The sequence below is a fragment of the Callionymus lyra genome, chromosome 7, assembly GCF_982586985.1.
Source record: "Callionymus lyra chromosome 7, fCalLyr1.hap1.1, whole genome shotgun sequence".
Lineage (NCBI taxonomy): Eukaryota > Metazoa > Chordata > Actinopteri > Syngnathiformes > Callionymidae > Callionymus > Callionymus lyra.
This window is the reverse complement of record NC_141824.1, coordinates 20,393,860-20,410,655: the sequence shown is the minus strand read 5'-3', so window position 1 is coordinate 20,410,655 and position 16,796 is coordinate 20,393,860. Positions and strand designations below refer to the sequence as shown.

At 43.6% G+C, this 16,796-nt stretch overlaps 1 protein-coding gene across 1 annotated transcript; it reads left to right on the top strand.

Moving 5' to 3' along the window:
- Positions 1–388: 388 nt before the first annotated feature.
- On the top strand, positions 389–11,188 carry zc3h4 (zinc finger CCCH-type containing 4). The gene is made up of 16 exons (XM_087796486.1): positions 389–703; positions 3,184–3,514; positions 3,749–3,856; positions 3,935–4,139; positions 4,590–4,667; positions 4,762–4,827; positions 4,861–4,943; positions 5,024–5,111; positions 5,178–5,311; positions 5,410–5,514; positions 6,357–6,485; positions 6,609–6,701; positions 7,192–7,643; positions 8,006–8,220; positions 8,289–8,519; positions 8,720–11,188. The coding sequence occupies exons 1-16, from the start codon at positions 624–626 to the stop codon at positions 10,342–10,344; spliced, it is 4,023 nt and encodes a 1,340-aa protein (XP_087652612.1). The 5' UTR covers positions 389–623; the 3' UTR covers positions 10,345–11,188.
- Positions 11,189–16,796: the final 5,608 nt, after the last annotated feature.

Below are 16,796 nucleotides of genomic sequence, written 5' to 3'. Positions count from 1 at the left end.
TAAATAAATATGCATATATATATTTATGTTTTAGAAAATGTTTATATTTAAATTTTTAAATGTAAATTATACAATTATGAATATGTATACATGTAAATATAAACATTTTCTAAAACATAAATCAAACAATCGATTAATAAAAAGTATTTGGCAATAAATGCATTATTTTTAAATAATCTCCATTTGATGAATAACTTTTAAATCACAAGGATAGTTTATTACAACATGACACTCAGTGAACGAGGGAGTTCTAGCCCAATACTCGTCCGGTTGCCTCTGATAAACCTGCGAGTCAAAACCCAGGATCTTTACACTATTCTCTCGGCAATTTCCGTGAGTAAAACGATGTTGCCGTCATCTTCGTCTAACTCCACCCACTTCCCCTCTGTTGAAGACAGTCAGCCATTTTGAGTTGTTCAGTCGTCATTTCACATCGCCACAATAGGACGGGGAACGTCAGGACTCAATTTCATCTAATTTCTCTTACAACTGTTGTGGAGAATTGCCTACTATGAACTGATACTTCCTAAAATCAAAAATAGTAGATCCTAGTGAAGTGACGCACAAGACAGTTGTTTCTAGCGTCGAGTTGCAATTTTTCGTACCTCAATGTAGGTGAGGAAATGGCTGTGGAAAGCATGACTGTCCATCCAAACTCCCCAACTACCAACCACGAACACAACAGTCTCCTGACTGACGAAAGGTCGAGTAATTCTACAATAATTTATATGAAATATTTATCCTGTGCTTTTTAGACAAAAAAGCTTGGGATACATTTTCTTTTTTTTCCTGCATTCGGGACTAAACTTGTCTCTCTGGAGTACGGAGGTAACGAACGCCATGATGACACGACAGAGCCACTGGGAGGCTAAATTACCTCAACAACAACTCTTTTATCCCCGTAAATCACTATATGACCTCACTTTACTACAACTCTCTACAATCGATCCCTGCCGATGGAAACATCGAGGTGAAAAGTAGACGTTTTTAAAAACTGGAATCGCACATTTTTTCTTAAATCGTAAAAAATTAAAATAAACTTTTTTTTAATTTTATAATACTGTGCTACTGAACTAACGATTGCTTGACAGGTTAACTAGGACAGTCGATGTACTGGTCGTAAACAGAACCGAGCGATTGACTTTTTAAAATGTTGGGCCTACTTCAAGCTAACATTAGCTTGCTAGCGTTAACACTAGAAATGCGTCAAGTTGAAATGCTAACTTAGGTTTACCTTCCAAAAGCCATTACAGCGACGTCATAATATAACATTTAACATACTCTGATTATTTTTAGGGGGGGTTGTGAGTAGTTTATGTCGTTGGTATGAACATTAAGTAAATAAACAAATTCGCCAAAGGCACATAATGGGGGTGGAATTGTTTATTTTCCATTGTTTCCAACCATATTTAGAATTATAACAACAGCGTTGACTAGAAACGTGTTTTTTTGTGTAAGGATAACGTTTTGCCAATAACACATTATTACCTAATAATAGACAGATAATGCAGTAAATCTGATTTAAACATCCACTTCGGTCCTTGTATTACAGAAAATGTACAGTTAAAATGTGTGCAAATCATTGTTTCCCCAAGTAAAACCAAAACAAATGTCCCCTCCCTTAGTTGTCCACTGTATTCTCACTTTCCCAACAATAAAAATCTAATTTGTTTGTATAGTTTAACTTAAAAATAAATAAAAAACAAAAAAAGTACCTTACATTTTATTCAATGCCCATTATTAGTTATTCACTGAACTCTTTATAGTTCCAGACATGATCCCATTTAAGATGTTCTTGAGTTATTTGTTAAAGTTTTGGTGCCTTTAGTATTGGAAGGAGAGGCTGGTATGTCGAAAGTCACATGTGCGTTGTTTAACCAAGAGGCCTTTTGGCAGTAATAATGAGGTATAACTATTAGTATCTGTCCACAATGAAGCCTTGTGTCTCCTGATGTTATCACTGTGATCTCTTTGTGTTTAGAAAATGTAATCAACCTTTATTGAGTCATTTTGAGTATAATTGTTAGTAGCTAGTTACATTTAGACATAATGTAGCTTTCTTATGGTATTATGGATTGTATACTAACTCCAAAATGAAGTCTGAAATAGTCACCATTAACATGTTTTATTACATTAACTCATCTCTACCTGTATTGTAAGCAGGGCCGGGTCTAGACAGGCATGTATGAGGGGGCAGCCACAAATCTTGAGGGGGCATTGTGCTGTTACTTACTTACTTACATGTACGTTTGAGGGGGCACAACATTTATTTGGGGGCCAGGCCCCCTCTTCCCCCTGCCTAGACCCGGCCCTGATTGTAATAACATTTTATTTAAAGTTTAGAGCAGGATAAGACTGGTGTGGAATCAAGTATTTAAAGAAAAAGCAGCATATTATTTCTTAGTATATCTTAAAGCAAACCTTAGATGACATTTTTTCAGTTAAAGAAACATATTCATTTGAGAAATATATTAGACTAAATTACAGCGAGCCCTCATTAATGTGTGAAACGGTTAAATCAACAATTTCTATGATTAATAACATGTCATTATCAATTAACTTGAGTAATTAGCATGACTTTGACACAACGGCTCTGTTGACTGATATTTCTTCGTGTGGTAACTTTCACACTGCAGTGTTGCACGTGATTTTGGCAAGAATGAAAATTTCCACTGAGAGAGAACACGCGTATAATCACGTAGACTCCTGTGGATACATGTTCAGAAACATCTGATGTGTTGAGCAATCCAAGAGTTACTGAACGCACGTTGTTTAAACATAGATCGAAGCTATATAGGACTGTTTAAAAGGCTATGGCGTTTTCACTAAAGATCAAATTATGTAAAGTGTGAAGGGGTTAAAATCTGGAACCAGGGTCATGTGAGCAAAGAAACGATTAATCATTGATCATTTGTTTTTACCAGGAACAGCTTCACCTCTGTGTTTGTTTATCAGGATAACACTTCTTTTTTTTTACAAGTGTCTCGTTTGTTCGGCCAAAAACAATATTACAAACTCTTGATAACTTATCCTAAACAGATGAAGAGATTAGATTAGATCTCTCTTCTCCTGTTTTTCAATGACAAATCTTCCTCCTGTTTAATATATATATTTTTTATATTTCATGTCTTTACTCCTACAGTGAATTTGTCTTTTAACATCATAACTTTCTGACAATCACAGGCCAGAGGATGGAGAGCTGGAGGAGGGTGAGCTGGAGGATGACGGAGGAGAAGTAGAAGAGGAATCAGGTGGAGCCGGAGAAGTGTTGGCAGCTCCTGGAGGAGGTGACGGAGGTGGAGGAGATGAAGGAGCTAGTATAGAACCAGGAGGTGGAGGAGGAGGAGAAGGAGGAGGAGGAGATGCTGAGAAGCAACGCCGTAGTAAAGAGCACCATCCCAGCAGCGGATCTGATGGTGAGAGATCCCACCGCCGCAAAAGGAAGAGAAAGAAAGAGAAGGAACGAGAGCGGGAGAAGAGGAGGGCCAAGAAGAAACGCAAATCTAAACACAAAGTAAGAAACAAACTTTGCTTACAAATGCACACATGACGGATGTGATCCATCGACAAAAACCTTTACAATTATACTGGCTTTATTCAATGTTGACAATTTAAATTGAGTAGTGATTAGAAATGCACCAAAACTTGCAATATCATGACAAACGGTGTTCAGGCCTTGATGACTTGAAATGAAATGGATGAACAGTTGGAGCAATGTTCATCATACTTCTCTGAACTCTCATCACAGCGGCATGCATCCTCCGATGACGAACATTCGGACTTCAGTGACGACTCCGACTACTCGCCGAGTGAAAAGAGAAAGTACAGAGAATACAGTCCCCAGTATCCTCCTCCTGTGAGTACTAGCTTTATATCCAAGTATGAGGTTAAATGTTGCTTCAAACATACACTGACGGAACGAGCCTTCTTGCAGTCTCACGGGGGATATGGCGGTCCCAAGAAGGGCGGCTACATGAAGATGGACAAGCAGAGCTATGGAGGCTACGATGAGTATGAGGAGGAGAACTTTGAAGGAGAGGAGGAGGAAGACATGGGTGAAGAAGACTACGATGACTTCACCAAGGAGCTTAATCAATACCGTAAAGCCAAGGAGGGAGGAGGAGGGCGTGGAGGTCGAGGTGAGCCCACCGGACAAACGCTCTCGCTAGTTTGTCCTGTTTACAATCCTGAAGTGATAACGAATACAATTCTGTCAGATCTTTTATAAAACTCAGAACACATTTTTCACAAAACTGAATAGAATGGAAGGCATCAGAATATTGAAAGGTAGAATTTAATATTTCAAATGTTGAAACCTTGAATTTTCTTATTGGACTTTTCATTTTCAAATACTTTTTACATTTTATTTTGTAATGATTAATAAATTATATATATTCAGATGTATAGACCAAGTTAAATACAGCTGGAAATTGGTCGACATTTATTAAAGAAAAAAAGACTTTGATTTACTGATTTTGAAAATACTTTTTCAGAAAAGTTTTCACACTGTAGAAATATATTCAATAGAGTGTGATCTGTTAACATATGTGAGTGCAGACGTTCACCTTGATTTATCTTGATATTTTCAGATGACAGGGAGTTTTTAAAATACAAGCTTTGGTCAGTCAGAGTCGAGCTCCAGATTCTCCAAGTTTTTCAACAGAAAGGTGAAGTCAGGAAAGGCTGAGATTGAATAAGAAATGTTTTTTTAAGACTAGATGCGACTGTCGCAGAGGAGTTGCTAACTTTGCTCTTCAGCAGGGTTGAGAGGGCGCATGAAGAACATGAGAGGTCGCGGAGGAATGAGAGGGAGAGGGCGAGGAAGAGGTGGTGGCGGAGGAGGCGGCGGAGGAGGAGGAGGAGGAAGCAGAGGAAGAGGAGGGCGAGGAGGAAAAATGGGTGGAGATAACGATGATGGAGATGGCTATGGTGAAGAAATGGAGGTAAGGTGTTATTTTTGATTAAACGATAGAATTGGGCATCATGATGCGAATTCCCCTGACGTCATGTTATGATTTCACAGTACGGGGATGACGACTATGACAACATGGGCGAAGACGATTATGACGACTACAATAAGGAGATGAGTCATTATAAGAAGAGAGGCCGAGGTGAGTTATTCTGTCTCCACATGCGTTTCTTTCACGCTAACAAAGTATTATTCTGTTGTCCACCAGGTGGCAGAGGCAGTCGCATGAGAGGAAGAGGTAAAGGTGGCCGGGGGATGATCCGAGGAAAGTTACGAAATCGAGGGAGAGGCAGAGGGGACATGGGAAACGATGATGACCACATGGGAGACATGGACAATGGGGTATTTATAATCAGATGAGAACATGTCAATCAAATGATTTTCTTTTCTCCAGAGTTGTGTAGTAATCGTTTGGTACCTCTTCTTGACCTGTCACTCAGGATGGAGGAGTCGGGGACTCTGGCGTAGGAATGGGACGGAGATCTGAAAAGGACAAGAAAGGAAAGGCCATCTGCAAGTACTATATTGAGGGCAGATGCACTTGGGTGAGACATAATGTTTTTAATGTTGTGGTTGGTGACTGATTGACAACATATAACACACACACTTTAATTTGGGCGCAGGATGCAAAATGCGTTTATAAGAGGCCCACAAAATCTATAATGTCAAAGTTAAAGTAGCTGATAAGATATTATGCAAAACATTTTTTGATTTTATAATTGATTGGGTAGCATGATTGATTTGTTTTAACAGTCATCACTTGTGCAGTAGCACTATTTGTAAAAAAAAAGACTTAATGAGAGCCTTTAAAAAATGTTTTCACCAACTTTACATGCATGACTTTGGAAGTGAAGCTGAACATTCTGCAGATCTGTTAGTCATTATAACTGAGAAGGAAGCAATAATCAAATATTTATTCTTATCTATTGCTGTAGTTCAAATCTAATGTTCATGTCTTGATCCGGGAACACTACAGGATTTAAGTTTCCCTCCCACAGGTTGTTTGTTGCACACACAGATCTAAAATGAGAACAATTCATCTGGAAACAAACAGAAGTTGATACAGAGAGAAGGATTCCAATGAAAGATGAGAAAGTGTATTTAAATGTTTTTTGAGGAGATATTCCGAGTGTAAAACTTACCACAAAGACATTTAAACCCAAATTCCACTTGACGGGGACGCTCAGTTTACTTTTTTATTTTAACACTGTTCCAGTGATAGAATCTTCATAAAATGTTATGTATTTTAGCCCATGGTTAAACCTGTGTTTAGTTTAAATATATTTTCCTCTTGAGTCTTATGAATGTGTTTTCCTCACCCAAATTTAAAATGTTGTACTTGTAAATAGGTGATCTTATTATAATTTTCTATCCTATCAACCACCAGGGGGAGCACTGCAACTTCAGCCACGACATTGAGTTACCGAAGAAGAAGGAGCTGTGCAAGTTCTACATCACTGGATACTGCGCCCGAGCCGACCACTGCCCTTATATGCATGATATCCTTCACTGCTTGGTTTTGTTGAGAGTAACTCGGGAGATAATCTGTTGTGTAATTCAAAGCTAAATTGACCTTTCGTCCATATGAACCGAGTCCTTGTCTACCTTGACTCTTCTCTCACGTGAATTTCCCTGCAAGCTGTTCCACACGACAGGAAACTGTGTCAATGGTGACGAGTGCATGTTTTCACACGACACGCTCAACGATGACACGCAGGAACTCCTCAATAAGGTAAACTCTTAAACTCCAGTGAAGACTAGGGGTGTGTATTGGCAAGAATTTGCAGATATTAGCATGAAACGGGGGCAAAAATACGATATATTGGGATGATGTTGGAAAAACAAGATATTTGAAGTATTGTCCGAGTACTTGACTCTGGTCTTGCAGAATTAACAGACCTGCTGAAGTTGACTGTATCCTCCCCTACTCAGTCATCGGCAGGATTTCATTGTTCCTTTCGCTGAGAGTATAATGAATTACATGTAGAGGCCGGGATTCTTATTGCAACACAGAAATCAAGAAAACTGTTAATGGTAAATTTAAAATGTCAAATTATTTTATTTTAAACACACTTTATTGAAATATAAAACTATGACATAAATCTGATAAAATAAAACTATTATTTGAAATACACTTACACCCCTACTAAATAGTAGTGTGTAGGAGTGATGAGTCGACAAAATCTGCACTTGCTAACTTCTGTTGTTTTCTGTCTTGGAAGATGCTGGCCGAGGATGCAGAGGCAGGAGCGGAGGATGAGAAGGAGGTGGAGGAGCTGAAGAAGCAGGGGATCAACCCGCTTCCCAAGCCCCCGCCCGGAGTCGGCCTCCTGCCCACACCTCCCAGACCAGCTCCTCTAGACAACAACACAACACAGGCGGAGTATGGAGGAAGTCCACCGGTGGACTTTGGGGGTCCTCCCCCTCCAAACCATGTACCCATCCCCACTGGTCCAGATGTATTCCCTGTCCCCAACCCTTGTGCGGGCCCACCTGTTATGGGCCCCGATGAAGGAAGTCCCTACCAAGGAGGATCTCCTAACCCCAACGGCCAGCCTCTTCCTGCTCAGATGGCGCAGGCAGCTGCTTGTAGCGCAGCAGGAAGGAAGATCCCCTCCTTGTTTGAGATCAAGGTGCAGCCGACAGCTCAGCTCGCTCATAAACTGGCAGTCAGGTGAGAATTAGTTCTTTGAGCAGATGTGAAATCTTATTTCATTCTTTAATTCTGTCCTCTGTGTTTGATGGGTCTACTGACTCCTTCAAGGAACATCTAAAGACATGTGTGCAGGCTTTTCCCTGATTTTATGGGGCTCCTGTGTTTGTCTTATTTGTCTTGAACATTTAAAGTATATATTTTAACTGTGTATTGTTTTTTATTCTTAAAGCTCTTTGTGACCCTGGTCTAGAAAGACGCTTTACAAATAAATATTACTTACTTACTTAATGATCGGGAAAACAGAAACAGAGTTGGGAATGTCTTCGAGCTGACTTCATTCCCATTTGAAAACCTAACCTGAAATATTCTTCTCCTCGCAGGGGCCAGACACCGTCCGGTCCTCAGAATCAAAGTGCACCTCCTGGTGTTCCCGGGGGTCCCCCTCCTTCTTTCCCACCTCCAGATATGAGCCAGGCCCCACCAGGCATGGGGGCATTTAATCCCGGAGACATGCCTCCTGGTTCCACAGGTGGAAACTTCTACAACAACTTCTTCAACCAGGAAGGTTCCGCCATGGAAGGAGTGGTGGAGGAAGGTGAGAGACAAGAACTGAATAAATGTGTCTGACTTGAGACTGATGGGCGTCTCTTGTTTTCCTCTCAGGAGAGAATTACCAGGAAGAGAGGGGAGGGCCTGGAAAGTTTAACCAGTCGGGTGCTCCAGAAACGTCAGCGAACGGAGCACCTGCCGGTCAGGGAGGAATATCCGTGCCGGATTTCCTGCCCCCTGCCCAGCGGGTCCTGTTCATGAGGATCCAGCAGAAACAGCAGGAGGAGGAGGAGAGAGCTCGCAGGATGGCTGAAGGTGGAGGCGAGAGGAGCAGAGAGACTGAAGGTACTGAAGTTACTTCCACGTGCTAAGAAATGTGCCTCAACTTTGTTTTTTCCAAATGATGCATTTAAGTCATTAGGGATTTTACAAATAAAATGAGAAAAGACACAACAGTGTCAACTTCAATAAAACCAAGTAGAGCTAAATAAAAGCTTAAATAAAGCTTTCTAACAGCTACATGTTGACATCTCTTTCCTCTGCAGGCGACTCCGGGAACTGGTACTCCAGTGAGGACGAGGACGGCGGCGGGAGTGTGACTTCCATCCTGAAGACTCTTCGACAGCAGGTTCCTCAAAAGTCAGAAGGCCCGCCGAGCGACCCACGTCTTCACAAGCCCCCTCCGGCTAATCCCCCTGCCCGCCCGGCTGACCCCCGCCTAGCCCGAGACCCTCGACTCGCCCGTGCCACAGAATCGTCCCAAAGCTCCGACTCTTCGTCCTCCGGACCTCCGGCTGACCCACGCCTGGCCCGGCTCACCGCCGCTTCCTCCGCTGGCGTAAACACGCCGTCGGCAGCGAAACCTGAGCCGCCGCTCATCTACAAGCCACCGCCGCTCACGGCCCCGGCACCCGAGGAGGAGGAGACCGAGCGTGTTCTAAGGGACAAACCCGTGCCCATCCCTCTGGACCCGCTCATGGGTATGGCGCTGAGAGACCCACGAACACAGCTGCAGCAGTTCAGCCACATCAAGAAAGATATTCTTCTTCACATGCCGGCTTTCTCCAAGACCATCACCTGGTCTCCGGAGGACCTGCTCCCTCTTCCCATCCCCAAACAGGACTTCCTCGCTCTCCCACCAGGCATCCCCGCCGTCCCCTCCCTGGACCCCCGTCTTTCTCGTGCCCAGCAGCACCTCAACACTGCTCCTCCTCTCTCCAAACCTTCACCTCCCCCCGCCCAGGACCCCTCTGCTCCCTCCTCCCTCCCAGACTTTGAGCTGCTCTCTCGTATTCTCAAGACGGTCAGCTCCAGCCCCTCTCAGACCCCCTCCCCGCCTCTGCTGCCAGCACCCACTCCCCCTTTATCCATGCTGAGCACCCCCCCACCAGTTCTCCCCGCCCCAGTTGAAAAGCCAGTCGACCCCAGAATGGCCCGTAAAGCCGCTTTGGACCCTCGGTTACAGCCACACAAGTCTGCACTGAAGCAGTCAGAACCGGCACCTCCTCCTCTCTCCTCTGCTCCCTTAGTGAAGCCTTCCAGCTCGCCCCCCACCATCGCACCTTACGACCCGCGGGTCCTGTCGGCAGGGGGAGCAGGCCGCGGCGTGGGTGCAGGGGCAGCCGTGGGAGCCAGCGTTCTGAGTGGAATAAGTTTGTACGACCCACGGACTAAAAAGCCCGGGAGTCCCTGCAACAACAGCGGCTCAAGCAACTCCCCGAACTCGTCGGGCTCCGAATCCAAATCTGGCGACACCGCCTCAAGCAAACCCAAATCCAAGGAGCCACTGTTTGTCCGCAAATCTGCTCTGGACCAACCAGACCTGGAGAAGAGTTCAGAGCAAGGGACCGACAGGTACAACAGCTACAACAGACCCCGACCCAAACCCGCACCTTCGCCCAACTCTACTGCTCAAGGGGCCGCAGGCGGGGCTGCTGCACCTGGAGGTCAGGGTGCCACCGGAGGAACGGGCGAAGCGGGAGTCCACGCTCTCCCGGTCTCCTCACTGTTTGGCGTTGTGAAGCAGGCCTCCAAACCGGGCGGAACCAGCAGCCCGTTCGGAGGAAACAGCCCTGCACAGGCGGAGCAGACCACAGCAGAGCAGGACAACGCCTCACTGAAGGACGTTTTCAAGGGCTTCGACCCCACAGCCTCGCCCTTCTGCCAGTGACCTCCACCTCCTCTTTTGAGTAATTTAGGAACTCACAGGTGTGTCACCTGAAGTTTGGACTGTTTTAAAGAATGTTTATTCGTGTATAGAAATCTCATCTCAGTGTTTGATGAAAACATTTAAGTTCAACCTGATATTTTCAAATGTGAGCAAGAAAGTTAAATCATATTTCCTCCCGCGACACTTCAGCTGGCAGACCCTCCCTTCACGGTCACAGTAGTTGTTTTTTTTATTTATTTTTCTACTTTATCACTGTTTGAGTGAGTGTTCTTAATCCTTCTTCTAGCTCATGAATGTTCTGCTTCGTTGTTCTGGTTCCGTCTCGCTCTCATGTTGCACCGGAGAGCATCACACACACTCGTGTGGTCGACCCTCTGACACTTAATGATGGTGAGACAATCAGAACCAGACTTGGAACTGGACCTGCTGCTCTGTCTTAACTGTAAATCAGAGTCATCACTTAAAGAGTGTATATTTCCCTCGATTCAGCTCAACATCATAACACATGGTTTCTTTATAACAGAGTAAGTCAGCACGGCAGCCTCTTCATCTCCCAGCTGACTGTCTTTTGTAAAAATGTTGATCATTTTAATTTATTTTTTATACCGGCCTCCCTGCTCCTGTCGGCCTGGAACAATGTGACAAAAGGAGAAAGATATTTTTTTATTTGTGTATATAAAGAGCTTGCAGAGTCAGTGAGTCGAAGCCGTCGTTCTCTCCTTCATTGTAAATTTGTTGTTTTTGTCGTTTGACTGCTTTCTTCAAAGGTTGTTGCTCTTCCATCTATTCACTGGGTGACGACTAAAAGTATTTAAATAAAATTGCTGAATTATCAACCCGTTAAGATCAGTTGATGCATTTTTATGTGTTTGCCTTCTTCTCTCACTATTTAAATTTCCAGGACTGTTGTCCAATCTTGTTCTAGGCTAAATTATTTATAATGTATATTTTTTTGTTTCACAATTTTCTACATTTTAAAAATATAATCGATCACTTCTAGTGATGCCTGGCTTGACGAGTTCTATTTGCATCTTATCAGAACCTCATACAACCCATATTTAAGAATACGCATTCTTGTTTTTCTGTTATATATAAATGGTGGCATTGATGATGGAAGGACATGATCTGTGACTCTGGTGGTTTAAATGATGAAGTAAACAGGTTTGTATCAGAAATGACAATTCGTTATAGTTTGGATATGCTGATTTATTTTTTACGAATCAACTATGATGAATTCAGACAATAGCGATATATGGAATTAGTTGACATTTCTATTTGGTTTCCCTGCGCTCTCTACCTTAGCCACATGGGGGCGCCGTTGACTGACTTAAGATAGCTCTCTGGACTTCCTCCATAGCCTCCTGACATTGTCCCCAGCTATTTTGGGGTCACTCCTAACTCGGATCAGGATTAGCTCTGCACCGCCTTCGTCTGCCGTGATCCTTGTTGTGACTCACTTCCCTGTGGCCCCTCCCATCCTGCATCACTGGCTCCAGGAAGACTATTCATCCAGAGTCTCTGAGGGTTTTCCTATCTCACACAATCGACCTTGAACTACTGCAATTCATCACCGACACTTTTCTCATTGCGTAACAGCTTCTCCAACAAGAATCCTTTTTTTTAAATTTAAACTGCAGACCTGTCAGAGGCGTTAATCTCCACATCCTCATTGTCTCAGTTGACTTTTTCACGAGGACCCCCGAACCTAAGTGGAGTCACCCCTCCCTCCTCGTGTTTCCCCTGAAGTCTGTTCTGGGCTCAAGGACGGTCAGAACATTCCTGGTCTTTCTACAATGTTTTGGCTCCACCTCAAGCTTTCAGTCAGACTCTCCAAAATAGTTCATTTAATTGTACTTCCAAAAGATGAACCTGGACCAGTTCATGAAGTTGTTTGGAGGGATTCACTGGAAAACTCTTCGTAGTGTTTTCCCACTTTTTTTTTTTAATCTGATGTCAGACTGTGATTAATCCACTGACATCACAAGATAACCATCGGAAGTCTGGAGCTAAACATCACGTTCTGTCACACCTTAACCATGTCGCAACATTTCGTCACCGGCACCTATAAGAGACTCGGAGTGAATCACTTTCTTTGGGTCGAGACAGATTGCGAAAGGGGGGGGCGTGTCCTTGACGGGAAATCTGGTCACAACACCAGCAGATAATGTACAATAATCTAGATTTTCTCACCGACACTGTGGTTGTTGACCTCACTAACTGAAGACTCATTTCTTGGAAGTGATTCTCAACCCTGTGGGTCTGATCCAAAAAAGTGGGTTGACTCACTCGGCCAATGTATTCTGCTTAAATTCATTAAATGAATCACATTTAACATCTGATTGAATTAAATTCCTATTTATAATCTCCATTTATGAGGAAATATGCCATTGACCACAAAGTTAGAACATCGCCTTTTGTCACAAAATTTGCTTTAAATCAGTTTTAAATTAGATTTCGAGTCAATTGTTTGCGTCTTAAAAAACCTGTGGGGGGCCTCATTAAACGAGTTTGTATTTTAAAATCCATGATGCTGTTGAGGTCCGGGGGCCAAATCTAGGTCACCACGTCATTAAGTGTGGCCCATAAGGTCTTGCAAGTTTAAAGTGCTTCAGAACTAGAACAGCTGTAAAGCATGTTGACCCATAAATATTTCTGTCTTTGAAAAAACACTAAAAACGTTGAGGAGTTAGAGAGTAACGGGTGAGAGAGTCGCTCTAAACACATACCCAGCGTCTTTTGTGATTTGTGTGTATCTTTGATGGCTAATGAGCTTAGCATCGACCTGTGGTGAGAGTATATTTAGAAGACCTGATCCTCTTAACTGGAGGACTTGCAATGGATTAAAAAAATTCTCACTGTCAGGTGCCGTTCTGTTGGGAGTCAGTGGGGGGCGCTGTGTCGAGTCGCTTCCTTGACCACATGTTGTCTCACTCAGGGTGGAGCGTCACAAGGGTTTATTTATTCCACTCAGACAGTTGAGCAGAAACAATGACAGACGGTTTATACGTTTTTGTCTGCGAGATCCAGACGAACGATTGTAACCACATCACAGCTGAGCCTGTTGTTGTTTTTTAATTGACCCTAGAACTTGTTTTTCAGGGAGACGTCCTGAGTCAGCAGTGACTATTAGCATCACTGTGAACCACCATCAAGGCGGCCATGAAGAGCCAAACCCCCGCCTTAAGAAAGTTTACGATTTCAACCTCAACAACACTCAATTCATTCCCAAAACTAGGGTTGTGTGTTTTTAGTTTTAAACATTTTTAAAAACTCTGTATATTGTACTTAATTTTAGAGTTCAACCCTTGTGTTATCTGGAGGGTCAAGGTGACCCGAAGGCCCGAAAAAATAAATTGTGTCAAGGTCAACGACTTTCCTGGCTTCAATGAATGCATATGCAGAGGTCGTTGACCAGGACTCACAACACAAGGGATACCACAAACACATTTGTTTTCGGGCTTTCGGGTCACCATGACCCAGAGAAATACACACTGTCACTTTTAACATTATGATGGATGGATGGATGGATGGATGGATGGATGGATGGATGGATGGATGGATGGATGGATGGATGGATGGATGGATGGATGGATGGATGGATGGATGGATGGACGGATGGAGGATTTTATTGATTCCTCTGGAGTTAATGTCTCTCCGTCTGATTTTAATCCAACAACTTCCTCCTGGTTTAATAAACGTTACTGATTGATCTGATGGTTGTTGGTTAAAAAAATCCAGACTGATTTACAACCTGTTGAACCAGAAGAACATTCAGAGAATATCAGTATCAAATTAATAACAAACAATCTGAATAGCATCGTAAATATTCCACTTATTTTATGATTTTTTTTAAGGCTTGAAAACCTTAACTTATTGAAATCGAATTTGAAAAAAAAAAAAAAAATTTCCCTTCCAATCATTAAAAGACAAGAAGACATTAAAAAGTTTTATTTGTGGAAATGTCCCATTTACGTCCAACCGAACCTTCCCATGAAGCACCATGACCTCAGACTCGAGGAACACGCGTCATATATGAGCCACAAGAGGCTCGTATTTTTTACTCTGTACGGACCTTCAGCTAAAGCTAACATTCCCGAATATTCGATCTATCTTGAGGAATGCGGCAAATATTTGGTCCGTCTCCTTCTTATCAGCGCTCGACCCTGAAGGATCGCATTTACAAGTGTTCTGTTTGTGTCGCGCCGTGACTCGTGTCTTCCTCTGTTCCTCCGCCGCATTTATAGCTTCACTTCCTGTTGACCCCTGCGTCCCCGAACGACTCCCTCACGTCTCCGGGCCGCCGTCCTGTCGCTGCGAGAGAAGGACTGAAGGACGACTCCCCGCGAGTGACGACGATGTTCGTCTGCCTGGAACTAACGCCACAAAAAACATGTGAAGGAGCTTCATGACAACATGTCCCACAGTCTCGTGAGGTTCTGACATCTTCACCGCTCTGCTACACTGGAGGGTGACGTCAGCAAAGATGTCGCGGCGGTTCCTCGCTCGTTCCCACAGAGTCCAACATCAACATTCCCACTTCCTGTTGTGGAGAAAGAACCACAGGACGGATTTAAACCCGGCTGGCAGCGAGCCAAACACACGTTCACAAACAGACTCAGAGTCACTTCCAACATGTCGGAGTTGAACCTTCATCTCCTGCCTTCACCGTCTTCTCACTTACTTTTCTCCGTCATCCTCACTTTCATTCCTTCCTTTTCTCTGTCCTTCCTCTTCTCTTCATCTCCTTCATCCTCATCACTTTCCTGCCTCATCTCCTTCCTTTTCATCTCTTCATCTCCTTCATCCTCTTCTCCTTCGTATCTTTTTCTCATCTCTTTATCTCCTTCATCCTCGTCTCCTTCATATATTCTTCTCATCTCTTCATCTCCTTCATCCTCTTCTCCTTCATATATTCTTCTCATCTCTTTATCTCCTTGTTCCTCATCACTTTCCTGCCTCATCCCCTTCCTTCCCCATCTTCTAACCTCTTCTTCTCATTCATCCTCATCCCTTACTTTTCTCTTCTCCTTCCTTCTCTTCTCTTCATCTCCTTCATCCTCTTCTCCTTCATATCTTCTTCTCATCTCTTTATCTCCTTGTTCCTCATCACTTTCCTGCCTCATCCCCTTCCTTCCCCATCTTCTAACCTCTTCTTCTCATTCATCCTCATCCCTTACTTTTCTCTTCTCCTTCCTTCTCTTCTCTTCATCTCCTTCATCCTCTTCTCCTTCGTATCTTCTTCTCATCTCTTTACCTCCTTGTTCCTCATCACTTTCCTGCCTCATCTTCTAACGCCTTCATCTTCTTCATCGTCCCTTTCCGTCCTTCCTCATCACTCCCTTTTTAATCTCCTCCCTCACTTCTTTCCTGTTAGTCTCCTAACTCATCTCCTATCCTCCTTAACTTCTTCTCCCTTCATCTGCCTTCTTCTTTGTTCCTTTGCCTCCTAATCATTTTTTTTTTACATCCCCTCTTGCCTCCCACCTTCCCTTTTTTCTCTCATCTCATCCCCTCTTCCTCACCGTCCCTCTCATCTCCCCATTTCTCATCCCTTCTCTGTCTCTGGCTTCCTCACTTCAATCCCAGCCCCTGAGTGGAAACACATGGAGGTCATTTCCTCATAGATTCCCAGAATTCCCTGGATTAGGTCACAGAGCGGCATCATCAGCTCTCCTCATGGAAGTTTTGGACCACAGTTTGTGGAGCGATCTCCAGTCGTATTTGGATTGAGGAGACTAGGAGGACCCGGAGGAGGTCCACACTAAAGCTCTGGAACATTTCTTTGAATATTAAAGATCCGTGTGGAAAACATGTTTCTCAAAACCAGAAATAATCCTGAGCTGAGTTAACAAAACTCCATCTAACAAAATGCCTTGAGTGTGTTGACATGAATGTGTTGACACGAATGCGACCTAATAAATACTCTCTCCCTGGATGTGTTACATAACAGAAAAGCACATGTGGACTTCCTTTTCCTGCAGTTCTCAACTTCCTTGCCACTTCCTGGTTCACTAAAAAAAGACCCTGTTGTCCAATTTTGGGTGTGAGTGAACACAGGGAGACATGGACTCTCAAGGGGGGGGCTCGTACCCTTGAAAGGGGAGGCTGTTGAGGGGGACATGGACTTCTTAAGGGGGACTCTGAAGTGGGCGTGGACCAGGAGGCCTTGAGGAGGGCTGATTGATCCTCTCTGGGATTCTCATGTGGATCTGATTAGTCCTGATGTGCAGGCCTGATGTCATCGCAGCTGTTCCACAGAACGGGTCTGTCCAGAACTTTTGGTTCTGACTTTAGGTACAAACACAAGTGTGTTCTGAGCCTGGACCCATGGTGGAGAGACTTAAAGACTCGAGAGCCGCTCTGAATCACGACTCAATGACTTCCACAAACGTCACTCATGGAACAGATCAATGATGTCAAACTCACATCATCTCTTTTTCTTCTTATCATCC

What these genes read in the sequence shown, in the direction of transcription:
- zc3h4 (XM_087796486.1), top strand. Translation starts at nt 624, where the DNA reads ATGGCTGTGGAAAGCATGACTGTCCATCCAAACTCCCCAACTACCAAC. An exon ending in AGTCTCCTGACTGACGAAAG is followed by an intron (nt 704 to 3,183) that starts GTCGAGTAATTC and finishes TGACAATCACAG; the next exon opens with GCCAGAGGATGGAGAGCTGG. An exon ending in TTGAGGGCAGATGCACTTGG is followed by an intron (nt 5,515 to 6,356) that starts GTGAGACATAAT and finishes ATCAACCACCAG; the next exon opens with GGGGAGCACTGCAACTTCAG.